Source organism: Xyrauchen texanus, chromosome 42 (assembly GCF_025860055.1).
Source record: "Xyrauchen texanus isolate HMW12.3.18 chromosome 42, RBS_HiC_50CHRs, whole genome shotgun sequence".
NCBI classification, from domain to species: Eukaryota; Metazoa; Chordata; class Actinopteri; order Cypriniformes; family Catostomidae; genus Xyrauchen; species Xyrauchen texanus.
Genome location: NC_068317.1, coordinates 1668892 through 1696579, shown reverse-complemented (window position 1 = coordinate 1696579; position 27688 = coordinate 1668892). Strand labels below are relative to the sequence as shown.

Sequence of the window (27688 nt, the reverse complement as noted above, 5' to 3'; positions counted from 1 at the left end):
ACTATCACTTGCATGCTAACTAAGACAGTGGTCATGAAAGGGCAAATTAATGTTTTAGTGATATATATTATTAGCACATTATTCATATAATGTTTACAAACTAATGATCCCAATATTAAATGGAAAGCATGTTTTGTTGAGCGTTAAAAATAGAAAAGGCTATTACGGGGAAGAAACTTAACAGAACTCTTAACAGAAACCTATTGGCTCCATTTATTGCAGCTTTATTCATTTGGGGGTTTTGTTGTCCTGTATTTGGCAGGTAAAAAGTTGGTAACTCTGTACCTAACATTATTCAATTAAATTACGTACCGTTAGTGTTAAAGACTGTGAAAATGCATTCAAGCTACACATAAAATTATTATATCATTTCCAATACTTTACAAGACTGGCAGATCATTCAGTTTGAGAATTAATCTGCAGTGACATGAGGGTTGACATATAAATAAAAGTCACTCTTAAACGTCAAATCACTGGGATAAATTAAGAGCAATTTGACAAGTTTTGGACTTTGTGTGTGTTTTCAGGGTACTGTACCTGAGCAAGTAAACGTAAAAAACAGTGAGGGACAGGATGAAGTGGACGGCGTACAGGAAGAGGGTGATGATGATGCCCGCTGTGCCCGACTGCTCAGTCCGATAGAAATGCCAATAGAGTTTAGCAGCATCTGCCAATGGTTCCTCTGCGCTGTAGGACAAACGCTGGCCAAACACAAGCACATACTGTTTACTAAATCATCACTGTCCCACGTCAGAAGAGGTGATACCACAGCCATTACACATTTTATCTTAAGATAAACATCAATTTGGTTGTTTTGCATGAATCATTTTATCATCTCTATCAAATCCAAAAAAAGGTTTGCCTGAACTCAGTCCGACTCATAAGATTGTGATAGAGATCCCAATGCTTTGTTTAATAAATAATAAAATAAGTAAAAAATAACACAAATATAAAAGTCCTAATTATAATGAATTGCTATGAAAAGGGGCACTTCAAGTAAATTATTTAGGTAAAAGGGGTTCAGCTAACAAAAGTTTGGGAAGCCCTGACCTACACTGTAAAAATGTTTTGTGAGATCTACCGTCTCTATAGATCTGTCTGTCTGTCTTTCTGTCTCACTCTCACATTAATTTTTATTCATAAAGTGAATTTGCTAAGATAATGTGGAACATCTATTTACAGTGCAGAAGTGTGCCCATTATTTTAAGTGACTTACCCCCAGGACGGCATCCACAGTGAAGAGTGCCAGAGGGTGGAGCACTGTCCACAGCGCCGCAGCTGTGATAAACTTTGACAGGAAGGAGGGCGTTGAGCCAAACGCACGCTGACAGCCCCATCTGATCGCGAGCAGCAGCAGCGTAGCTGCACTCAAGGTCACGGGGCCGAGCAGCACCAGCATCACTTCCTCCAGGCTGGACAGCAGTGAGCCCTGATACACCAGAACCACAGTGTGCGCACACAACCCGAACCTGACCAAACACAATCAAAGTTGCAAGACAATTTGATTACACTGTATACAAGAGCAATAAACCACATGATTCTGTGTGTTACACTGATTTTCCTCCATTTTCTGAGGTAGCAGGTGATCCCTATCTCAGCCATTATACAGTGGGGGGGTAGAAGGTTAAGGTGCTGGTGATTTTTCTTTTACATGGAATGATTTTGGTTGTCTCCTATGGTTTGTTCTCTCTCTCTCTCTCTCTCTCTCTCTCTTGTTGTTCTGACCTACTCTTCTTTTTCTTTCTGTTTTATATTCTGCCAAATCACAGTAGTTAGTGTTTTGTGTGCTGCCCTGACCTCTCTTCCCAAGTACTGCTCTCATTAATGTATGTTGCCCATTTGATTAGACAATTTTGGTTATTTATGAGAGTTTAATTATAATATTTTCTATTTGTTTGTTCTCAGCTGAATTAGTTCATTTAGGCCTGCTGGTCCTGTCTAATCCAGGCTGTCCAAATTGTGTGCCCTGTTTTTTGGTTCGTTTGAGAGGTACCTGGTAGACTGGTGTGGTCACCTGAGCAGAATGCAACATTTTAAAGCTGCTGTTTTGTCTTTATTTGTTTGATACGGTTTTCCCAGATTCTTTGTTTTTATTTTACTTTGTGTTTCCTGTCTTTACCTTGATCCCCTCAGTTGCTGTGTTTATTCTGGTGCCTCTGTTTGTCATCTTGATGACTGGTTGTTTCTTATGCTTAATGTCATTTTCTCATTTGTCTATGTTTTCAGTTTGATTTCCATGGATTTGTTATTGATTGTGTGTCTTAGTGATTTGTATGTGTGGGTTTTTTTCTGCTCTAACTTGGCCTGGTGATTCTGTCTACTCCCTGTGGTGATCTGGTGCCAATTGGTTTCCCTATTTGCAATTGGTTTTAGTTTCTATCTTGATTTAGATCTTTTTCATTTTGATTTAGAAGCAGGAGCTGGACAGTCCATTTGGGGAGGCTAGTCACCTAGTGGTGGTTGTCCTCACTGCATGTTTAGGCTGACCTGATGTGTTGCTTGCTGTGTTTACACGAGTGGGTCTTTGGTTCAGGAACACGCCCCCGGATAGTCTGCCTCTCCATTGTAAGACTCAGCCCTTATTCCGTTTTGATGTTTTCTATTCAAATCATTGAAATTTGGTTTATAAGATCAGTGCAACTGTAACTAATACCCTCTGATTTCTCCATGTACTGCAGAATGAGTTTGTAATATATATTGGGAGTTTAATCTGATTTGGCTTTTACAATAGTTGCCTGGTCATTACCCCACACTGCTTTTGAACTTAAAATAAGAGTTTTCTTTATTGAAAACCCATCTTTGTCTTCATTTTGCAGAGTACTATGAACCTGTGTGTCTTGTTAAAAAGGGTTAATTGATAACATTTCTCTAGGTGTAATTCCCAGGGTGGCGTAGTTGGCCAATTCCAAGAGATCAACAGTGTGTGTGTAATCATCATGCCACATCCATAGTGATAAAAGCCAGTAAAAAAGCAAAATTAACCTTAAAATCATAGACCGAATATGAGCTATCATGTGTTCTCATTGCATGAATGTCTCTTACACCCTTCATTTCACCTGCTCGGCCCATTCTGCTGCTCATGTTCACTGCAGCGGATGCTCTCCTCTCCAGAATTTAGATGGAATAAAGACAGACCTCTATCCTCACATCAAGCTTCACAATAGCTATTATAGGTTACATGCGTTTCAAATCAGTTTTCGTTTTTAAGATGATTTTAGTCAACGTTTCAAGACTAGAGTCTTGAAGTTAACGGAATTGAAAATTAAGTCAAACAAAAATGTTTAAAATTGAATCCATTCAAATTTGTCTGGGTTGAATTTGACTAAAATCATCTTAAAAACGAAAACTGATTTGAAACCTGTAACCTATAATAGCTATTGTGAAGCTATCGGATTCCATTCGAGATTGCATCTGAATCCAAATAAGTGTAAGTTGAAGACTTGATTCAATTCAAGATTCACTTCAATTAAATTTGTGTTTTGATTTTATTCAATTCTACATTTTAATTCTAGATTTGCTTTAAATAAATTTGAGATTCAATTCCATACAACTAAAGATTAGTGATTCACCGATTACCACTTTCTCTTCTGATTCCAATAACGGAAATCTCCGTATCGGCCGTATCTGATTTGGATCGGGCTCGTTGGACCAATACCCGATCCGTTGAAAGCTTCAGTATCGGATCAGTGAATCCCTACTAAAGATTCAATTCAATATTTGCTTCAAATAAATGTGAGACTTAATTCAATTCAATATTTTATTTAATTTATATTTGTATTTCAAGATTCAATCTGAATCCATTAGATTTAATTCACTTGGATTCACTTTGGGATTCAAGATTCAATCCAACATTTGCTTTGAATAAATTTGAGATTCAATTTTAATCGATTCAATTCAAGATTCAGTATGAAATTTGCTTCGATTAGATATTCAAATTTATTTGAGATTCAATTTGATTAAACTTAAGATTAGAGATTCGATTTGAGATTTGCTTTGATTCAGTTTGTATTTAATTTTTTTATTTGATTCTATTGTCAAATATATTCACTCTTAATACATGTTAGAGAATGCTTTACTGTAAATGACGTCAACAAATGAAGTCACCTGACTGAACTCGCTGCGGTGTTTACAGCAGGACCTGTTTTCATGAAGACATTTTTCCACATGCTTGTGGTACAATAAAATCCACACGTTTTTGTGTAGGTGTGGTGTGGTGTGGTGTGGTGTGGGTGTGTGTGTGGGGGGGGGGGGGGGTATTTGTGAGAATGCTGGGATATTGAAATGTGCGTGGGGTAGAATGATCACTAATGACTGCAGGGTGTGTGCGCGTGTGCTGTCAGTCTACAGCTGATCTTTGACCGCCGCTGTGGTTACTAGCTCTAGGGAAACACTCGCAGCAGAACAACGGTCAGACATGTGGAACATGTCATCTGCCTCTGACCCTGTCTCTGTATTTTCACTGGCTTCTCCTCATCTGTCTGTCTCTACATCCCTCTAAATACACTCATCTGCTGTAAGTTGCTCTCTGTGATTTAATGATCAGATTTGTTTGGCAACAGGAAAGCTGGCATGAAAGAATATTCACTGAACAACTCCTGGATGATAAATTAAATTAACAACATATGCTAAATAGAACACTGCTGTATCGCACAGGGTTTATGATGAAACTGTCCACACAATAAAATGAGAAATTCTTTCCAGATAATGCTCACGTCCAGGTCTGCAGGTTGAAATTGATGACGTTCCTTCCATGAGGCTGTAAAAGTTTAGAGGAGTCTTATAAAAGTTGTGTGTGTGTACACATGTCAACAGCACATGCATCACCTACAGTGTTGTGGTGTTACTAACATGTGTAGTGTTGTGAAGTCATTCATTTAAGTGAATCAGTTTATTCATGCAGCTTGCATTATAGGCTCATGTAAATTAACCGGTTCAAAAAAGGTGTGTGTGTGTGTGTGTGTGTGTCACAACTTTTTTTTTTTGTAATGTTAGTTTAGTGAAACGTTACTATGTTTTGAATTATATAAATTAGGGTATTTCTAGATTTATTTATTGTATTTGGTTCAAATGGATCCGTTCAAGTGCAAATCTGTCATGTCAGAATAAATACATAAATAATCAGTTAATCATTTCAAAATGATTCAGTTTAGTCATCTACTTCCATATGTATGTTTTAGTGAACTCCTACTTCAAAAGTAGGATGACAGTTGCTCCACTATTTTAAATTAGTTGCTTGACCAACCATAGTTACAAAATGCTTCAGCAACACCGCTGTATAAATAACGGAGTATAAATAAGGTTTTATACACAATTATTCACAAAGACGACAAATGTTTTTTTCTACAGAACAATCTGAGCATCCTAAGCAAGCAAAGCTTAAACTTGCATGAATCAAATCAACTCCCACACTGAATCAAAGAAAATCTTTCAATGAATTTCTAATGGAATCAGTTTGAATCTTGAATTGAATCAAATCTCAAATTTAATCTTAAATTTAATCATCTGAATAGCAAATTGAATCAAAGTGTGTATCAAATTAAGTGTAAAGGATTCATATTTTAAATTGAATAAAAAAATCTCAAATTGAATCGAAACTGGAGTTTAAAACTAATCTTGAATGGCATCATTTTGAATCGGTAACTGAATCTCAAATGGATTCAGACCGAATCTCGAATTGAATCACGAATCAAAAATAATTTGGAACTGAATCTTTAATTCAATCAATCTGAAATTCAGATTTAATTAGTTTCAACCAATAATTTGATTTCTTCAATTAGCTGAGCTTTCCAAGGTCAGAAGTTTCCAGGATGTCCACAAACAGGAGCATTTAGGCAATCAAAAAGTAGCCTGTTCGGCCAGTGAGTATAAATTAGCCGTGTGTGTGTGTGTGTGTGTGTGTGTGTGTGTGTGAGTGTTCATAGTGACTATTGTAAGCAGACATTTATATAGGTTGGCGTATGATCTGCTGGAATATTTCTGTGTGTGTGGAATAATGATGTGTTCGAGACCGTGTGTCTCACCTGTTGATGGGGATGTGTTTGCTCTGCAGGTAAATCCACTGACTGCAGTAATGCAGATACAGACGTGGGAACCACATGAGAGTGAACAGCAGAACGTTCAGACTGATCTGAGACAGTCGATGACATGGACGCAAGGAGAGATCGAGCAGAGACTGGAGGAGACGCACTGCTAGACGCATCCTGTCAGCCGTCCCACAACACATCGGAGCAGAGCAGTGCTGACTGTGATGCTGAGATCTGGAGATGACACACCGAGAGATTATTTAATTAAACATGATTTGAGAGTGAATGGTTCATTTGTGTGTCCTCGTGACTTACTACTAACTTCAGTCAAATTATTTGATGGATTCAAAGGAATATTCTGGGTTCAATACAAGTTAAATTCAATCAAAAATATTTATGGCACAATGTTCATTATCCCAAAAAAATAATTTAGAATTGTCCCTCCTTTAAAAAATTTAAAAAAGCAAAAACAGTGTTCCTGTGAGACACTAACAATGGAAGTGAATGGGCCAATTTTTAGAGGGTTTAAATGCAGAAATGTGAAGATTCAGATTCTATGAAATCACATAAATTCTTCTGTTAAAACTTGTGAATTATTTGAGCTGTAAAGTTGTTTAAATCATAATTTTTACAGTCATTTTAGGGTTAGGTGACATTGTCATGGTAACAAAGTTGTAAAATTGGCTGTAACTTTACACAGATGCGGTTAGTAAGTGATTTTATCACACTGAAATCATGTTTACACACATTGTTTGTCTTGTGTCTATACTTTTGAAACAATATTTTAACATAAAAAATTCACTTTCATTTTAAGTGCCTCTCTGGAACACAGATTTTTGCTTTTTTTAAAGAAAAGGATGGGAAAGTCAAATGTAGTTTTTGTGGTAATCAATATTATGCCACAAATGCTGTCGATTGAGCTTAACTTGTATTGAATCAGGAATATTCTTTTAACCCTATGCAGTACGTAATTCAAAATACATTTTGAAATAAAGATTTTCTTTTTTTTACAAAAATATCTGCAAATTTGAACATTTTCTTTCATTAGCAGTGTTAAGGTAAGTTACTCAAAAGAAATCCAGAACAAATTGCTGAAGACTTCTCTAAAAATTTTAGGATTTTGCTTTACTGAAAACTTAATCAAAAAAGTAATCATAGTACTTTTAAGTTATTTTCTTACCAACAAGTTGTTGTTTTTTAGCTCTATTAATTAAATGGTAAATGGTCTGCACTTATATAGCACTTTTTAAACCTTAGCGGTATTCAAAGTGCTTTACACTGTGTCTCATTCACCCATTCACACACCAATGATGGCTGAGATGCCATGCAAGGCACTAGCCTGCCATTAGTTGCAACTTGGGGTTCAGTGTCTTGCCTGAGGACACTTCGGCATGTGGAGTCGTGTGGGCTGGGAATCGAACCACCAACCCTGCGATTAGTGGACAACCCACTCTACCACGTGAGTCACATCCGCCCCATATAAGCCCATTCTGCGAGTAGAATGGCATCCTCATGGCCTTTGGCTAGAGGTGCATCCTTGGAGGATATTTGTATGGTGGCAGGATGGTCCTCTCAGCATACATTAGATTTTATGATCTGGATGAGGGTTTGACACCTGCTTCCCACGTTCTCTCTGTTGGAACAGGAATAAATTCCCTCTGTTTTACTATATGCTTGCCACACTGGCAAAGACAGTTGGCAGCTACTGTTCGCATGATGTGATTATGCAGCTCGAGTTCCAGCGAAAGGAAACATCTCGGTTATGTGAAGCGTAACCCTAGTTCCCCTAGCAGCTACATAGGCTCGAGCCTTCCTGCAGAAAACCTGACTCGATGGCTTGAAAGAGAGCGCCTTTATGGAGCCCATGACGTAGCTAGGGGCATCGCTTAAGTGCCATCAGCCAATATATTGGCGTGATTGTATGAGGGCTTCAGACCATGTGACACTCAGGGCATGTCCCAATGCAGCGTCTCATTCTCACTCAGGGAATAAGAGTTACGCTTCACTTACCCAAGATGTTTTTCTGTATTGAATGTTCATTCCACTGTCACAATCAAAGCCACAGCTTTTCTGCACAGCATTAAAAAGCCTTTCCATCCATCCACACACACTAGACAGAGTTAATATGTCAGAGACACGTCCCTGTCAAACCGCATTACACCACAGTGACAAATATATCTTGACTCGTGTCCTCTGTCTAATGAACGTATCGATGATATATGAACAGATGTATTTTTAGCCGTCTGCACAGATGGGCTTCTCAAGAGACAATTTCTAATGCAAGGTGAAATCTATTATTACCACAAAACGTATTATTTAATAATTTTTTTTGCTAGATCTGAGGTATGTTTAAAGGAATTCAATTGTGACATGTGTATATGTGTGTGTGTGTTTGAAATATGACAGAAAAAGTGAGAGAAGGATGATGGAGAAGAAAACGCATGGTTATGTGTTCTTAAATGTAGGCTTTTAGTGGTGTTAAGGCAGGCACAAATCTGACTTTTATTTATACTTAGGATTGGTCATTTGAACAAACCCTGAACACAAAGAATGAAACATGCAGACGTCCCGGTCCCTCATTTGTCCAAAATCGTTGGTGTTACTAACATAAATGATACCTAAAATCATGTGGCTTCGTAAGAAAAGGTAGTATATATACATTTTCTAAGTGATCTTCCTTTAGATTTTTATGGAAGCTCAAAGAGGCCTTGCGTTATTATTATTATTCTGTCTCGTTTTCTCGTGATCTCGACATAACTAAGGTTGTTTTCTCGTGATCTCGACATAACAAAAAGTTGTTTTTGCCTTTAATTTTCTATACAGTTTTTAATTGACCTACAGGATTTACAATTAAAAGTTTATTACAAGGTATGAAGGACAATGAGAGATCCTTGGCAGAAAAGTACAATTTATTATATGTAAATGTAAAGTTATGTTAATTCCTTACACTTTGGTTATAAAATATTCACCTGCCCTATCCAAGAGTATTCTAACCAGTCACCTTCCACATAGGCTAAATCAAACATATTAATAAACACCAGGCAGCACGTCACAAACACTTTATAAATGCTTTTTCATCAATATATTAAGACTCGCTTTCTTCTGCACTCAACAGGAGTCAAGAAGGACGTCTTTCTGTGCTTACCGCAAAGTACCGTTATAACTGCAATATGCGTGCACTCGAATCTAAATCGCGGCTGGCTTGACTGCAGTCATGCTGACGTCCCGGTCCCTCAAGTTGGCTGGCAATGAAATTGACCAAACGTTCAGGGTCACTGTATTTTCTACGACAAAGTTGTAGACATGATAGTCTTCTTCTAAGGTGTCTGACACTAATCTGGAAGTTGTCAATGACAGAGAGACGTCGAGATCTCGAAGAAAATCAAGTTATGATCACAAGAAAATTAAGTCATGATCACGAGAAAACAACCTTAGTTATGTCGAGATCAATAGAAAACGAGACAGCAAGGCCTCTTTGAGCTTCCGTAGATTTTAAATCAAATTATCTTACAAAATGTGTGAATGTAAGTGAATGTAAGTGCAGCGGTATTATAACTGCATCTACTGTTGACACTTCTTTTACATAGAGAATGTGAATGCTCATTGTGAAGTATGTTGTACAGCTGAGCAGGTATGGCGTGCATTGGCAGGACAGTCACGCTTGGGGGTGGGTTTGATTTATGGCCTGATGCCTCTTATGCAAAGCGCTGCAACCCTGAGAACTATCTGTGCCTTCAGATACCACTGTAAATCTGGACTCATTTAAATGCTGGACGTCTTCTGTATTTGCAGGATTAAATTAAGTTTTTTTGTTGTCACTTTTTCCTGATTTGATCCAAAGGTATTATTTTGTAAATGTTCCAGAGTCATTTTCCATCTCTCCTCTATCAGAGAAATGACTAAGTCACACAAAATGTGAAAGAGACTCAAAGGAAAATAGAAGTAAAGGGAGATGGAGACAGAGACAGAAACATTATGCTGCCTTCTATGTTAGTAAATTTTACCCCAGTTCTACAGCAGCATCACTTGTGTCTTTTGTTGAGAAGGGAATCTACTGCAACAAGCTCAGAGAAAAAATCTATTCAAGATGGTGGATGAATTAAAAAGGTATATGAAAATACTAATAATGCCAAAAGGAACCAACAACCAGAAAATACTTAAAAAGAATTTAGACACAAATGTAATAATTATTAAACACGGACTTACTGAGCAAAAATAACAAACAATTACATGATAACTCTCTCTTCAAATCACCTGGGCAGTTCTGAACAAACACAATCAGGGATAGACTAAAATCTTTTGGGCTCTAGCTGCCTCTAATGTATTTTTGTATTTATTTATTTTTTTCCACTGAGCTCATCATAATGCATTCTGGGATTGCCGTACCCACAAAGTATACATGCAATTCTGCTTCCTACCCTCTGCTGCCAACCTTCATGTCAGGAACGCACCTATGATGCTATAAAATTCTGTCGAACAGAGCTAATATCTGTTCAATTTGGTGATTGATAGGAAACCGTAAGATTATGAACATTCAATGCGTATATCTTCTAAGCTGTGAGTTTTACACAACCAATCCCAAGTGGGTGACGTTTACTTCAGAGTGCGAGTTATCAGAGGAAAGAACATCACTGGAAAATAACAGTACATTCAGAGTGTTCACACCTTTTTATGCACAGTAAAATCTCACGTGAATACGTGTTAGGACTGCATGATTTGGTAAAAAAAAATAACATTGGGAAAAATTGTGAATGCGATTTGAACTGATATCACAAACATTTAAAATGTCTTGCTACTTAGATATCAAGACAAAAAGAAGTTTAATTGCATTAGATGTGTATAGTTTATTGATTATGAGCCCCAGGTGTGCTTGAAGTATGTGTAGATAACAGACAGAACAGAGTGCTGCCCCATCACTTTGAAGCATGCAACACATACAGATGATTTCTTCATTCAAATCAAAGTTTTTAGCCATATTGTGATTAATGACAAAACTAAACTATATCTTGATTTCAGTTTTATTTTGATTCATTATTCAGTCCTAATACAGATTGTGATAATGAAACTTTTATGTATTTATTTATTTCAACTTTGGAAAAAAAAAAAAAAATTAAGAGCCTGATCTCATGAAAATGTGACCGTGGTGAATTTCTTTTGTAAAATTACATAATGTGGTTCATAACACATATTCCACCAGTTCCTTGGTGAAATGTCACTAAAAGTGAGTTAAATGTTCCCAAAAAAGATGAGGTCATTAAGGTTAATGCTCTATTGAGTTTTAAATCAACATAACCGACCTCCCTACCCTAAACCTTTAAACCTAACCGACAGTGTCATAAAACAAATAAGAGACAAAAAACACAATTGCTGAAGCAACCACGCCATTTAGTGGTGCTTCTCTGACAATCGACTCGTGTGCTCTTCAGGACTCATAAGTTGCTCACTTCGATGTTGTGTCGAAGAAGTGATACTAGGGGTCTCTCTTGAAAGCCTCGTGCATCTCTGAACTTGAGAAAAGGCCAATGAGAAATTGGCAGACAGAATTTGCATGTCCCGCCCCGGACATACTGGTATAAAGGGAGGGAAATGTGTCTGTCCATTCAAAGTTTTTCTTCGGAGCCGACCGGTTGTGTGATCAGCGAGCTGTATTCACAAGACTGTTCATTTCAGCTTATGATGTTGGTGTTCAAGAGCGTATGATGTTGGATCTATGGCGCATATCAGTTCATTTCTCCTTCTCTGCACGGCAGTGCAGCTTTGCCCCAGAGCGCTTGACGGCGCTTTTAAAAAAGAGAATATTTTCTTAAAAGAGTTTATTTCTCTAAAAGAGCAATACACAGCGGCGTTGAACGTCCTTTTCAGGACGTGTCTTTATATAGACGCCGTTCCGCTATGTGTAGTTCCTGGATGCGGTCGAGTTCTCTCTGCTCCTGACAGTCACAGGCGCTGCCTCGTGTGTCTGGGCCACGATCACACCGAGGCAGCGTTTGTGGATGGTTTGGTTTTCTCACTGTGAGAACCTTACCATGGCAACGTTGCGGTCACCACTTTCCTTCCTAAAAAGTCAGTGACCTCCAAAACCTACAGCGACGCTGGACAGGCCACTTCCACCTTGCATGCTATGGCCCTCCTGCAAGTCCACCAGGCCAAGGCACTTAAAGATCTGCACTTGGGTAGTCCTGACCCCGATATGTTGCAGGAACTGCGCTCAGCAACCGACCTCGCCCTCAGGGCCACGAAGGTCACAGCACAAACATTCGCTGCACAAGTACGCAAATCCACTCGGCCCACTCGGACTTGGTTCTCATGCTCCTCGCAACAGCCCCTCCCTGGCAAATTCCCCTGAGGAAGGCCCTTCTTTCTCAGGGATGAGGCACCCTCTGGCATCCGCGCCCAGACCTCTGGAACCTCCACATCTGGCCCCTGGATGGAATGCGGAAGATCTAAGTGGCCTTCCACCTGCTGTTGTAGACATGATCAACCAAGCCAGAGCTCCCTCTACCAAGCAACTTTACGCTCTGAAGAGGCGCTTGTTCGCAAATTGGTGTTCTTCCCGGTCCGAAGACCCGCAGAGGTGCACAGTCGGGTCAGTTCTCTCATTCCTGCAGGAGAGGTTGGAGGGGAGGCGGTCTTCCTCCACCTTGAAGGTGTATGCTGCCGCTATTGCGGCCCACCACGACGCAGTAGACGGCAAGTCTTTGGGTAAGGACGACTTGATTATCAGGTTGCTTAAAGGTGCCCGGAGGTTGAACCGTCCCCAGCCAAGCCTGTTCCCCTCCTGGGATCTCTCAGTGTTCCTCTCGGGCCTTCAGAGATCCCCCTTCGAGCTGCTAGAATCAGTTAAGCTCAAGGCCCTCTCTCTGAAGATGGCTCTCCTGATCGCACTCGCTTCCATAAAGAGAGCCGGGGACCTGCAAACGTTCTCTGTCAGCGACACTTGCCTGGAGTTTGGTCCAGCAGACACTCACATCATCCTAAGACCGCGACTGGGCTACGTGCCAAAGGTTCCACCGACTCCCTTCAGAAACCAGGTAGTGAACCTGCAAGCGCTGCCCCGGGAGGAGGCAGACCCGGCCCCTTCGTTGCTGTGTCTAGTGCGCAGAGCTTTAGACATTCTGAGCAGCTCTTTGTCTGCTTTTGTGGACAGCGGAAAGGGAATGCTGTCCCCAAACAGAGGATTTCCCACTGGGTGGTTGACGCCATAGCATTGGCCTATCACACCCAGGCCATGCCCGCCCCTTTGCAGGTTTGAGCACATTCGAGGAGAAGTGTGGCATCCTCATGGGCACTGGCCAAAGGCAGATCCCTAGCAGACATATGCAGAGCAGCGGGTTGGGCAACACCTTTACGAGATTTTACAATCTCAGGGTCGAGTCGGTTTCATCCCATGTTCTCTCAGGTCCGAGCTAGAAGAACTCTGTAATGCGGAAACAACTGACCGGGTGTGCTTGCATCTAGTGCCTTTCTCATCCACTGAGGCGATCTCGTGCGCTATTATCCCAGGAGATCCCACTAACTCGGCTCCCTGGATGACTCCTCCCTAGACCTCTGGTCCACGAATTCAGCGGAGGAATTCCCCGAGACCCACTACAAGTACTCAAACTACTCTGTATTGGAATAGTTGCCCAGCCTGGTCTTTGCGGGGTCTTTTCCCCCTGAAAGAATAGGAATTGGAAAAGATTGCCTTCCCCGATTTGTGTGATAGCGTTAAGATGGCCCCAGCCGCTTTAGCTCTATGCGAGAAACATAGAGAGAGAAAAGGCGAGGCTTGCTCGGCCTGCTCCCATGCTTGGCACGTCGTCTTGTTCCCCCCTTCAGGGTGTAGGGAACCAGAAGGTTATGACGATCTTATGGGGCATTGGGGAAGGGAACGTGCAGTCTGATGCTGCCTGTCGCTTTGGCACACAACTGCCTGCCCGCACCTGCGTCAGCAACGCACGTACACAGTTCAATGCATGGTGTGATTAAATATGGACCCCTAGTGTCGCTTCTTCAACAAGTGAGCGACAGACGGGGAATGTCTAGGTTACTATTGTAACCTCCATTCCCTGACGAGACGTTGTGTCCTGCCGGCCACGTCGCTGAACCGAGCCAATGTTATAGCCGAACCTCATTCTCGGCTCTTCAAGGCAAAATCCTGAATGGACAGATGCATTTCCCTCCCTTTATACCCATATGTCCGGGGGCAGGACATGCAAATTCTTTCTGCCAAATTCTCATTGGCCTTTTCTTAAGTTCAGAGATGCGCGAGGCTCTCAAGAGAGACCCCTAGTGTTGCTTCTTCGACACAATGTCTCGTTCCCTGGAGGTTACAATAGTAACCTAGACGTTTTTTTTTACATCACAATTGCAATGCTCTATCAATTGAGCACAATCTGATCACACAAACAATCTTGTAAATAGGCATGTGCCTGAAGCCGAATGCCTTATTCGGGCAAGAATAATTACTTCAAAAAGAATAATGGATTTATCTGAATAAAATAAAACAATATTCGTATGACTGATTATCCAAGAGGCACAAGGATTAACTTGCTTTTAGTGCCACACAGTGGACATTTCAGCAAGGAACTTATCTAAGAGGCACAAAGATAGTGACTTTTTAAATAAACATATACAAAATTACAAACAAATATATAAATATTTCTAAAGTGTAAACCTGAAAATGTGCATGTTTTGGTCTCTGTTAATTGTGCCCATCTGGAGCTTATCAAGTGTAACATTAAGATATGACATCATATAAACTTTCCACTTCTTTAAATGTCTGTTAATATATCACATGATTCACATGTGATTCCCATATATTCATTTATAGCCTAAACCTGAGCGTGATGTTAAATTCCTGACCTGAAGTGATGATTTCATGTCGGAGCCCAACTATCCGTCTCTTAAAGTTGACCACATTTATATTCACATGAGCGATTCATGTAATTATCTGGTTAAGAAATTATTCTGAAACAATAAATAATATAAAATGAAAAATAAAAACAGTCAAAATACTCCATAAAGGTTTAAATTCTCAACAGAGTAGAGTATTCATCTATTACCCTTTGCGAAAAATGAAGAAACCGAAACCCCCCTTTCTGCTGGTCAGAGTGGATTGTGATTAATGCGGTTAATACGCTCGGTGACATATATGAGAGGGGAGTGTTGAGATCTTTTCAAAATATGGTTCAACATTTTGGGATTCCAAGACCTCAATTCTTATATTACATATATTTACAGCTGCACCACTTGCTCTGTAGTATTCTTGGGGGTAGCATACACTCATAAAGCAGAATATACTCAGGGAGTGATAATTACTGCTTTTGGAAATGGTCATGAGGCATCAGTGTATTACTCCCTGCTAATTCAGAGTCTGGGGGACGGAGCTTTAACTTCTCTCAAAAGATTATTGAAGAAAGATTTAAACTTGGTATTGGAGGAGGGAGAGTGTGCTAGGATTAAAATAAACGTAAAGTCTGCATCTAGAGATGCAAGGGTTCGCCTTATATAATTTAAGATTGAATATATTGGACCACTCTAGATTGTATAGGCTTGTTCTTAAAGACACACCCACCTGCTGGCAATGTCTTCAGAAGATGGGGACACAACCCATGTCTTTTGGGGGTGGTGTTAAAATCCAAGAATTTTGGTTGAGGGTTCAGAGTTTAAATAAGTTTAAAAGTAATTGTTGTTGTTGTGCCTCATGTGTTAATTTCTTTAGGAAACTGCAGCAAATGAACAAGCCACATAAAATAATTTTTCTAAAATATATGGATAGTAACTTGATTCTATGAGATCAGTTTGGTTTTGAAAGTGAGCACTAATTTTGCATTCACAATCACAATTCATGAAAATAATACATTGACATATGGCCTGCAAAATAACACATGCCATAATAATTTTGTCATGTCAGTTTGGGCACTCAATGCTTTAGTATGATTTTAAACATCTTCAGAAGTGTGGACAATACTACTTGGTGCAACCAATTTTAATTGTTAAAATGCCTCATCAGCAGCACATAATAAATAATAATCAACATTAAGTGCTGCACTTATAATTAGATGCTGTTTCAACCAACCATATATTTTCCCACAAGTCATGGATCATTTGGATATCATTCTCTTTGGCCTTGTGAGATGGCTGCTTGCATCCTGTTTTCCACAAATATTTTACAATACAAAACAGATTTACATCTTGCCTTGTTTTTCCATAATTATCTTCACATCTCAAGCTTTTATAAGAAAGCCCATTTCCCCGTTTTTGGCTGGGTGAGATCCACATAAACGTGTTTCATTGAGAAAAAGACAGCGAGAGGGGGTTTTGGGTGTAGTAAAAGAGAATTACTGCTGCAAAATTACAATACTGCTCATAATTACAATACGAATTTCACCACTGCCAAATTATGAGAATTATTTGCAGCTGAGAGCTAAGGGGAGATGGTGCTGGGGCACTTTAACCTAATCGAAAGCAGAAAAAAATGTGTTACACTTAATTAGCGGATCTTGTTTGACTAATAGCTAACTGCTTCTTTTTAATGCAGTGAAGTTCCTACAGATGAAAAAAGTGCTCAAGTCTCTATAAAAGCAGAAACATGGAGCATATGAACGTCTCACACACCGATTCACCCTCCAGTGCTCTGGCGCTCATGTCCAAATTCTCCGACACACCCCACGTATGTGAGGAAGCTCGGTTCAAGACAACGCAGCATGTGTGTGTTTATAGGGTGATTGCATTTGTCAGTAGGGAATCTAACATGCTAATGCAACCCATAGAGTCTAATAAACAGTGGAAACTTGAAGTCTATCTATGCATCTAGGATCCACTGAGAGCCATTATGAGCAGGTTGGCACCTGGGATCCACTGAGAGCCATTATTAGCAGGCTGTTCAGAAAAACAGAACATCAATTTCTTACTTTCATAGCACATGTTTCCAGCTCAGCACTGGCACATTTGGCCATGAATTACTCAGCAATTAGAATTATCTTGAATATCTTGTCCTGAACTTCTCAAATGCTCTGCCAGTCCTCTAAACAGACATTAGTCATGCAGCTAATCCAGTAACTGTTTACCAGTTTGAGAGATATATGTTTACTGGTTAGTTGATGTGTACAACAGTGATGTCAGTATGGCAAAATAACAATAATTTGTTATTTGGTTTGATCAGAATGACAATAATGCACATTAAAAAATGCAACTGTTGTTATTCATCTCCCAGCAATCACAAAATATTTACACAGCAACAGGGGCAAAAATTTCATCAAAATGTTGGGGGGGACAATAAACATAACAATTCTCAAGAGCAATTTTTGAAGGTTTTTTTGTTGTTGCCCCGTTTGCATTTGTATTATTTTACTTCTTAAACAATTATTTTAAGAATATAACATTATATTATTTACAATACACATATTTTAATGATATTTTAGGGGGGGGACAACCCTCAGATAGGGGGGGTCCCGACCCCCCCTCCGCGATTTCCGCCTATGCACAGCACTACTAAGTATGTTTCCCACTGAGCACATACTAGCCTCAACAGATTTAAAGGGATAGTTCACCCAAAAACATTTACTCATCCTCATGCCATCCCAGATGTGTTTGACATTCTTTCTTCTGCAGAACACAAATTTTTAGAAGAATAGTTCAGCTCTGTAGGTCCATACAATGCAAGTGAATGGTGAACAAAATTTTGAAGCTCCAAAAAGCACATTAAGGCAGCAAAAAAGTAATCCATATCTTCAGAAGTTATATGATAGGTGTGGGTGAGAAACAGATACACACCTATCATATCACTTCTGAAGATATGGATTAAACCTCTGGAGTCATATGGATTACTTTTATGTTTGCTTTATGCGCCTTTTGGTGCTACAAAGTTCTCATCACCCTTCACTTGCATTGTGAGGACCTACAGAGCTGAAATATTCTTCTAAAAATCTTCATTTGTGTTCTGCAGAAGAAAGTAAGTCACACACATCTGGGTTGGCATGAGGGAGGGTAAATGATGACAGAATTTTCATTTTTGGATGAACTATTCCTTTAAGTATTTTTACGATGAAACCAAAGTCAGATTAAACTGCAAAATGCAATTGGTCAAACATTTTGTTTAGGGCTTTGAAATACCTAATATTACCCAGGCAGTTTGTCATATACACACAAAAATACGACTAGTACAGTATGTGCATGAGAGGCCAGGTTTTATAAAATGGTGCAATGGGACTTGTTAACTGCACAATAAAGTTACCAGAACATTATGGAAATACTTTTTTTTTTAGGTTAATTAAACTGGACAAATGTCATATTCAACCAGGCCTCATAGTGAAAATGTGACTCTAAACTTTTTGCAAACTTGTTATACATGTTTCCAGGTACAATTCTATGCAGTTTTCAGGAGAAATGAACACTAGAGGCACTACAATAACTGTATGCTTTATTCACTTTCAGTCAAATCAGGACTTTAATGGCTGATTGTAACTTCATAAATACTTATTTTTCTCTCTATTACTCAGACCCTGCTATATTATAATATCCACACACATTTACTCAAACAAATCTTTTGAAAAACAGTACATTTTAGAACAAAATGACAAAGTTTAAAGACTGTGTATCATTAAAAAACAATTCCTCTGTGTAAACAGTGCTGTTAATGCAAATAATTTGGAATCTCTCTCTCTGGGAAAATACTGAATGTTGGAATCTCTATTAAAGCTAAATGATAAAAAAAAGTCCCAACCATCAGCTGAGAAAAACTTAACAAATTCATATTAGGCCATCATTATAGTCATTCAAGTGTGAACATTTTATTCTGCAAATCCACTAGCACAAACCTGAGAGCAATCATGAGTAACTATAAAGATCAGAGCTCCTAAACAGGCCTGTGACAGAACTGACAGATCAATCGCACATGTTGAGTAATTCAAAGACTAGATCAAATCTGCTGTCAGCTAACTGAGATGACCCAATACATCGATTTACTTACATAGGGAATAAAATGCTACTTTAAAACTGCACTGCATGCTTATGCTGGCACTAAAGTACATATAAATTTGGCCAACTTTTTCAAAACTCCAGTGAAAACACGCCACAGATACATCTGTTTATTTTTGTATACAATTTTGAGGAAAACAATTATGTATTAATCTGAGCTTTCCAGTTATTTATTAGTACAGCAATCTCTCAAGGCTGTCAGAACACAAGTCCACAAGTGCCCAACATTGACTATTCTGACCATGACATTCTGTTCCACTGGACACCTCACTCTCTGAAGTCAACTTGAATCCAAGGTTTTTGGAAAATACACAACACAAACACAGACGATACAGCCGCCCACCACATCATGACTGGTCAGCCACTCTCAGGCCAACATCTCGTCACAGCTGACAGTTCTGATTTGAGTGAAGTCAGAGGGCATCTATACTAACCTAGTCATGAGAGACTTCCGTATGTGTTTGGTGTTTTGAGGGTTCCCAGGGACCTCTCAGCACAGGAAAGGGCCCAAGGTAACTCACACACCTCTAGACATAACTACCCACAGTATTACATCAGAATTGATTGACCTGTGACTCTCGCAGACGTGGAAACGTGGGATGTTGAAACTTCAGGCATGTTGTACACACAGATATCTCAGCACTCCCACAGAACTGCCGTAAGATAATTACTGGCATCTACAATTAGCATACATTACAATAAATGTGGGTTTAGTTTGGGTCTAGTTTGTTTGGAAAGATATCGAGTTGGAGTAATACATTCTAGCCACAAAAAAACTCAATGCGGAAAAAACACTGTTCACAACCTGATTTTCTTCCACTGTGTATGTATTTACGAGTGAAATGTGTGAATGGATATTTATCGAGAAAAAAGCAGGACAGGACATTATTTTATCCATTAGGAATCGATTGGATTGTGAAAAGTTACATACCCAACCTGGTCTCATTGAATTACTTTTACTACACAGTACCTACATTTTTGCAAAATAATGTTTACGTGGCTCGTTGTACATGATTTCATGAGGTGAAATGAGCCCTAAAGGTGCTACAATAACAATGACTTCTATTCACTTTCACAAACATCACAAATAAAACAGCAGATTATCCGTTCATAAACATTTCTCACATCACAAGATTATGACATCTAAACTTTTACTGTAGAGCATGACTTATTTGCATTAAATAACCAACTACATTTACAGTAGCTCAACTAGTGTTGAACTTGTGATGTATGAGTCCTGAAGAGCATGCGATTCCACCAGGCCAGGATTAAGAACGCACAGGCCCCTAGGCCTATAGCAACCCCAAGGGCCCACCTCATTGCCTATCTCACACTATAACGTTTACTACAAATTGTTGTATTTTTTTACACAAAACTGCATTTCACACAAGTAGTGCTTGTCAAGCACACAACAGAGCAGCATTTGGTGTGCATACTAACTATTCCAGACACATTAAGTACAACATAATTACAATAACCCCAGCAATTAATCATTGCAAATAAGGTTCTTAAAACAACTCTTGCACATATGCTACTTTAAGAAGTGCAGAGGGGATCTTACCATTAGATAGATTTTTTCTCAAGATGATCACACGTGAAGTCGTCATGATGCTTCTGATAGTTTCGGTACCCTAGGATCGGTGACTGCATGCCGATGCGCTGACATGCAGCATTTTTATCAGACATGTTTGCAGTGGTTTCAATGTGTTTACATTTCCACCTGGCGTGATTGGCAGAGCGTTGCATCAATTGCACGGGAGACTAGGGTTCAAAGCCAGACAGTAACCACATTTAAATAATCAATGACGCGCATGATTCAGAGGTTTCACTTTTCCCTCTAGCATTACTTTTTACTCCACTAATGGTTATTGAAAATTTTTGAACTCTGCTGTTTTTACACATTGTAGACAAATTTCCAACATATCAATGGGTAAAAGAAAGAGGCGATCCCCAACGTAATTATGTAAACTGAAAAATAATTTTCATTGGATAATGAATGAAAACAGCAAGGCGAGTGTTCCAGTCATCTCTTTTTATTTTTAACATTAAACACAGACAAACCACTTATGATTTGTCAATCAAGAATGCAACCAACATTAATGAAGGACTCCTGCACTCCGCAGCCAATCACAGGGCCCCCTTTTGCGATTGGGCCCTGGGGCTTCAGCCCCATCTAGCCCTTATGTTAATCTGGACCTGGAGTCCACACTTGAGCCAAATGTGTCATAGAAGCACCACAAATTGATGCAGTTTCTAAAGCAATTGTGTTTTTCATCCCACATTTGCTTTTTATGACACTATCTGTTTAGGTTTAGGGTGTAAAGTTTAGGGAAGGGCAGGGAGATCTGATGATATAAAACTTGATAGATCATCCATAAAAACCTTATCTGTTTGGCGAACGTTTAACTTGCTTTTAGTGCCTCTGAGTGGACATTTTACCTCTGAACTGGTGGACAACCTGTAATGAACAAAAACATTTAATAATAAAAATATATAAATAAATAAAGTATTCAAAAATGTTCCAAAGTTGCATTATCATAAAAAGTGTCTTTATCACAATGTGTATTAGTGCGGTACAATTAATCAAAATAAAACTGAAATCATCATTTAGCTTAGTTTGATTATTCAAATCACAGCTTTTTACTATATTAATATAGATATAGTCTATATGTGCTGCATGCTTTCAAGTGAAGGGGCGGCACTCTGATCTGTCTGTGATCTACTACACAAAAGTTTCATGAAATTAGGCTGTATATTTAAAATGAAACGAGTAAGTGGATTTAAAAAACAAAACAAAATGTAGGTTGGGACTTGATTTCAGTCAGATGGGGTGAAAAATATGAAGGATTTGTGACATCAGCTGACACTGTACATTTGTTTCAAAGGCGGAGCACTTTTCTGCATATTAATGAATTATTATGAAGCCAACCTTTTTGTCTTTGGAATAATATGTGCTGAAGGATTGTGGACAGTAAGACCTGGAACATATATTAAGAAAATAAACAGGGTCAGTGTTGAGTAGAGTATGTGCATATCTCATATCATACAAAATGGCCACATACACAGCAACCACATTTAAATGCAGGAAGGAAATCCAGAAATTACAGTTATGTGTCTATGAGTCACTACATAAGTCACTCCCAAAGTTGCAATGGCTGACTAGCTAAAAGTTTGGCATGTTGCTGCTTAATGTAACCCGCACAAGATGAGACAGTCACAATGTCGAATTCAAACAGCTTTATTCGATCACAAAGCGTGCAAAGTACACAAAAAGGGCAAATCCAGTGAAGAGTAGTCAAAGGGAGCGTGAGGTCGAAGCCGGGGAATCAGTAGATGAAAATGACGAGACTAGTGGGAGCAAAAGACAGGGGAACAAGGGGAGCTGGCAAGCTAAGAGGAAGACAAGAGGAGTTCAAAACTAGATGAGACTAGCGGGGGGCAAAGACACGGGAAACTAAATACAATAACCAACAAGAGGGAGACGAATGTGCTGTGATATTTATAGAGACGAGTGCAGGTGTAAACAATGACATGTGATAGGGACGAGTGCAGGTGTATACAATGAACAGGAGTGCAGATGACGCGAGTGCAGGTGTACATAATGTTCTGGCGATAGAAGTGGGCATGTGAGCAAAACGGGCGTGGAAGCCCGAGGGAGCAAAACGAGCGAGGAGGCTCGAGGGGGCGGAGCGAGGGAGCGGGGTTTGTGACAGTACTCCCCCCTCTATAACGGACGGCTCCTGACGGCCGCGCTCTGTTGCGAGGAGCGCGACCTCTGGGAAGTGGTGCTGGACGATCCCAACAAACAAAAAAACCTGAACAGACAACCCACAAAACACGCAAACAAAATTGAGGGCAGTCCAAGGGGCACAGAGGGAAATGAGACAGTCCATGGGGTCAATGGGCAGTTTCAAGGCAAGGTCAGGGGGAACAAAGCGGACAGGCGGGTGGTCGGAAGATCTAGGGGGCATCCAAAGGGCAGAGACTGGGTCAGGGGGTCTGGAAGGCGACTGGAGGACAGGGACTGGGTCCGGGGGTCTGGAAGGTGACCACCGGACAGGAATAGGGTCAAGAGGCCATGGAAGAGGCCACAGGACAGGAAGGGGGTCAGGAAGTCCGGGCTGAGCCGTGAAAGGCGGTGCCGTCAGAGGCGGCACTGTAGGCGGCTCTGGAGGTGGGGTTCTGGAAGGCTCTGGAGGTGGAGCCGAAGGAGGCTTTAGGGGCGAAGGCCTGGAAGGCTCTGGAGGTGGAGCCGAAGGAGGCTTTAGGAGCGAAGGCCTGGAAGGCTCTGGAGGTGGAGCCAAGGGAGGCTTTAGGGGGGTAGGTCTGGAAGGCTCTGGAGGTGGAGCCGAAGGAGGCTTTAGGGGCGAAGGCCTGGAAGGCTCAGGAGGTGGAGCCAATGACGGTGGCGCCATGGGAGGCTCTAGCGAGGTAGGCCTGGAAGGCTCTGGAGATGGAGCCAAGGGAGGTGGCGCTGTGGGAGGTCCCCGAGGCGACGACCTGGCAGGCTCTGTAGTCTCGGGGGGTAGAGCCGTAGGAGGCTCGAGAGGCGGAGCCATAGAAAGCTCTGTAGTCTTTGGGAGCAGAGCCGTGAGAGGCTCGGGAGGTGGAGCCGTGGGGGGCTCTGGAGGGGGAGCCGTAGGAGGCCCGAGAGGCGGAGCCGTAGGAGGCTCTAGTGGCAGAGTCCTGGAAGGCTCAAGAGGCTTGGGGGGCGGAGCCCTGAGAGGCTCGAGAGGAGGAGGAGCCCTGAGAGACTCGAGAGGGGAAGCCGTGAGAGGCTTGAGGGGTGGAGCCCTGAAAGACTCGAGAGGAGAAGCCCTGAGAGGCTTGAGGGGTGGAGCCATGAAAGACTCGAGGGACGGAGCCCTGAGAGGCTCGAGGGTTAGAGCTCTGGGAGGCTCGAGAGACTTGAAAGGCAGAACCCTGGGGGGCTTGGGAGGTAGCGCTCTGGGAGGCTTGAGAAACGGAGCCCTAGGAGGCTTGAGAGGAGGAGCCCTGGGAGGCTCGAGAGGAGGAGCCCTGGGAGGCTTGGGAGGAGGAGCCTTGGGAGGCTCGTGAGGCGGAGGCCGCGAGGGCTCTGAGGGGCGAGCAGAGGCTGGCAGAGCCGTGGAAGACTCTGAGGGCGGAGTAGAGGCTGGCAGAGCCGTGGAAGACTCTGAGGGCGGAGCAGAACCCGGCAGAGCCGTGGAAGACTCTGAGGGCGGAGCAGAACCCGGCAGAGCCGTGGAAGACTCTGAGGGCGGAGCAGAGGTCGGTAGAGCTGTGGAAGACTCTGAGGGAACCTCTGCGGTCTTGAGCACAAGGACTGGGGAGAAGGGGCCCTCTTCCTTCTCTTACGTCTTCGGCCAACAGGGGACGTGACCATGGGGACGGTCGAGGCTACAGGCGCTGGCTCTGGGGTGGTCGAGGCTACAGGCGCTGGCTCGTTGGCCGTGGCGGGCATGGGCGCTGGCTCGTTGGCCGTGGCGGGCATGGGCGCTGGCTCTCTGGCCGTGCCAGGCTTCGAGACTGGGGCCGTGACAGGCTTCGGGACTGGGGCCGTGACAGGCTTCGGGACTGGGGCCGTGACAGGCCTCGGGACTGGGGCTGTGTCAGGCTTCGGGGCTAGGGCCGTGTAAGGCTTCGGGGCTAGGGCCGTGTAAGGCTTCGGGGCTAGGGCCGTGTAAGGCTTCGGGCTAGGGCCGTGGTCAGGCTTCGGGCTAGGGCCGTAAGGCTCGGGACTAGGGCCGTGTAAGGTTTCGGGACTGGGGCCGTGTAAGGCTTCGGGACTGGGGCCGTGACAGGCTTCGGGACTGGGGCCGTGTAAGGCTTCGGGACTGGGGCCGTGACAGGCTTCGGGACTGGGGCCGTGACAGGCCTCGGGACTGGGGCCGTGACAGGCCTCGGGACTGGGGCCGTGTCAGGCTTCAAGACGGGGGCCGTGGTAGGCTTCAAGACGGGGGCCGTGGTAGGCTTCAAGACGGGGGCCGTGGTAGGCTTCGAGAAGGGGCCTTGGTGTGGAGCGCTGGTTCAGTGTCTGCCTCCCCAACAGTAAACGAGGAACCAGCGTACAGTAGGGCGAGGTCAATAAACTGAGCCAGGTTGAGAGAGCAGCGACCACCAGGCATGAATGATGAGGCTGGCTCATTAAGTCCATATTGAAAAATGTCTTTTAGAGCCACCTCATCAAAATTCACCTGGTTAGCCAGGGCACAAAAGTCAACCACATAAGCCTCCAAGGGTTGACTCCGCTGACGCAAAACCAAGAGTTGGGCCGCTGGGTCCATAATGTTAAGGGCACGGTTTAAAGTTCTACAACCGCTGCCCTGCATAAACAACCCTTCGGGGCTAGGGCCGTGTAAGGCTTCGGGGCTAGGGCCGTGTAAGGCTTCGGGGCTAGGGCCGTGTCAGGCTTCGGGGCTAGGGCCGTGTAAGGCTTCGGGACTAGGGCCGTGTAAGGTTTCGGGACTGGGGCCGTGTAAGGCTTCGGGACTGGGGCCGTGACAGGCTTCGGGACTGGGGCCGTGTAAGGCTTCAGGACTGGGGCCGTGACAGGCTTCGGGACTGGGGCCGTGACAGGCCTCGGGACTGGGGCCGTGACAGGCCTCGGGACTGGGGCCGTGTCAGGCTTCAAGACGGGGGCCGTGGTAGGCTTCAAGACGGGGGCCATGGTAGGCTTCAAGACGGGGGCCGTGGTAGGCTTCGAGACAGGGGCCGTGGTGTGGAGCGCTGGTTCAGTGTCTGCCTCCACAACAGTAAACGAGGAACCAGCGTACAGTAGGGCGAGGTCAATAAACTGAGCCAGGTTGAGAGAGCAGCGACCACCAGGCATGAATGATGAGGCTGGCTCATTCAGTCCATATTGAAAAATGTCTTTTAGAGCCACCTCATCAAAATTCACCTGGTTAGCCAGGGCACAAAAGTCAACCACATAAGCCTCCAAGGGTTGACTCGCTGGCCATAAAACCAAGAGTTGGGCCGCTGGGTCCATAATGTTAAGAGCACGGTTTAAAGTTCTACAACCGCTGCCCTGCATAAACAACCCTTGGCAAGCGCCGAAGAGCCATCAAACCTCTCAGGGGTTGAAGGCTTAAGGCTTCGGGGATGTGTTGGGAGCATAACCGGGCTCAGGGACAGACACAGGCGGAACAGGGTGAAACAAATCAAAAATCGCACGTACCTGCTGTCCCTGGGCCGTGAGCGCTCGGTCATGCCTCCAAACCGTAGCTCCTCGCGCTGAATGTGACGTGTACCTCCGCTCTAGTGAGCTGCGCGAATCCTCAGCGCGGGACATTGTGACTGTCTTCGGTAGGGTTGGTTATTCTGTAACCCGCACAAGATGAGACAGTCACAATGTCGTATTCAAATAGCTTTATTCGATCACAAAGCATGCAAAGTACACAAAAAGGGCAAATCCAGTGAAGAGTAGTCAAAGGGAGCGTGAGGTCGAAGCCGGGGAATCAGTAGATGAAAATGACGAGACTAGTGGGAGCAAAAGACAGGGGAACAAGGGGAGCTGGCAAGCTAAGAGGAAGACAAGAGGAGTTCAAAACTAGACGAGACTAGCGGGGGGCAAAGACACGGGAAACTAAATACAATAACCAACAAGCGGGAGACGAATGTGCTGTGATATTTATAGAGACGAGTGCAGGTGTAAACAATGACAGGTGATGGGGACGAGTGCAGGTGTATACAATGAACAGGAGTGCAGATGATGCGAGTGCAGGTGTACATAATGTTCTGGCAATAGAAGTGGGCATGTGAGCCCGAGGGGGGAGATAGTGTACGAGCATGTGAGCTCGTAGGAGCAAAAACGAGCGTGCAAGCTCGAGCGAGCAAAACGGCCGTGGAAGCCCGAGGGAGCAAAACGAGCGAGGAAGCTCGAGGGGGCGGAGCGAGGGAGCGGGGTTCGTGACACTTAAGCATGAAGCATAGATGCAAACAGTTTAACTCGTTTGGTGTCTGTTATTTTAGACTAAAGAAATATTAATGACTCAAGACATATTCACATCTGCAAATTCTTAGTATGCTTCTATCAACAGAGTTTTTTTTTGTTTATTCTCTGTAAGCTGCAGCTGTCAAACAGAGCTTTCTCACTAGGCTGTAATATATGGGGTTAATCTGAGACTGCAGAGCTGGGGGGAGAAACTACAAGACAGACTGGTCTCAAAAATTGCAAATGAGTCAACTACATTAACAACTAGTTGTTCAAGACCTTGTTTCCCATTAATGATGTGCTTTAGCTCTCACATAAGGTACATTTACATACATTCATACACTCATCAAGCAGAGCTTTTCTTTTTGTGGGAGACAGCACCCATGGGTGTCCGGAAACAAAATTAGGAGGTTGTAGAAGATGAGGAAGGTGGGAAAAAATTTTTATGAGCCAAGATAGTCCATTTTACCCTTTAAATATAACACCTACAGTGCATTCCATCTGAATTTTATTTGCAGTGCAACAATCATGCTGCCTCTTACCAACTGTGGTTACGCACATAGGTCTGTGTTAATAATTTATTCATTTAGGCCTAATTATTAATAAATTATCTATTTTATGCTGTTTTTTTTTTTATTTTTTGTTATTATGTAACATTAGAAGCTAAGAATCTCCACATTGACTGTATTTAATTGTATTAAGTGTAATTGTGCAACTGTCCTGCAGGTGATTGCATACAGTAAGTCAATGGCCTTACAATTCTCTTAAGCACTTTACATTTACTCCAGAG

The 27688-nt window shown here is 42.4% G+C and overlaps 1 protein-coding gene across 1 annotated transcript in view; it reads right to left on the bottom strand.

Moving 5' to 3' along the window:
• Window positions 1–27688, bottom strand: part of ofcc1 (orofacial cleft 1 candidate 1) — a 239258-nt gene that overhangs the window by 88595 nt on the left and 122975 nt on the right. Inside the window, exons 15-17 of the mRNA XM_052114721.1 lie at window positions 6021–6257; window positions 1217–1469; window positions 538–701 (exon numbers count right to left, since the gene is read on the bottom strand). Coding sequence (XP_051970681.1) covers window positions 538–701; window positions 1217–1469; window positions 6021–6257 — 654 coding nt within the window. The remainder of the gene's footprint in view (window positions 1–537; window positions 702–1216; window positions 1470–6020; window positions 6258–27688) is intronic.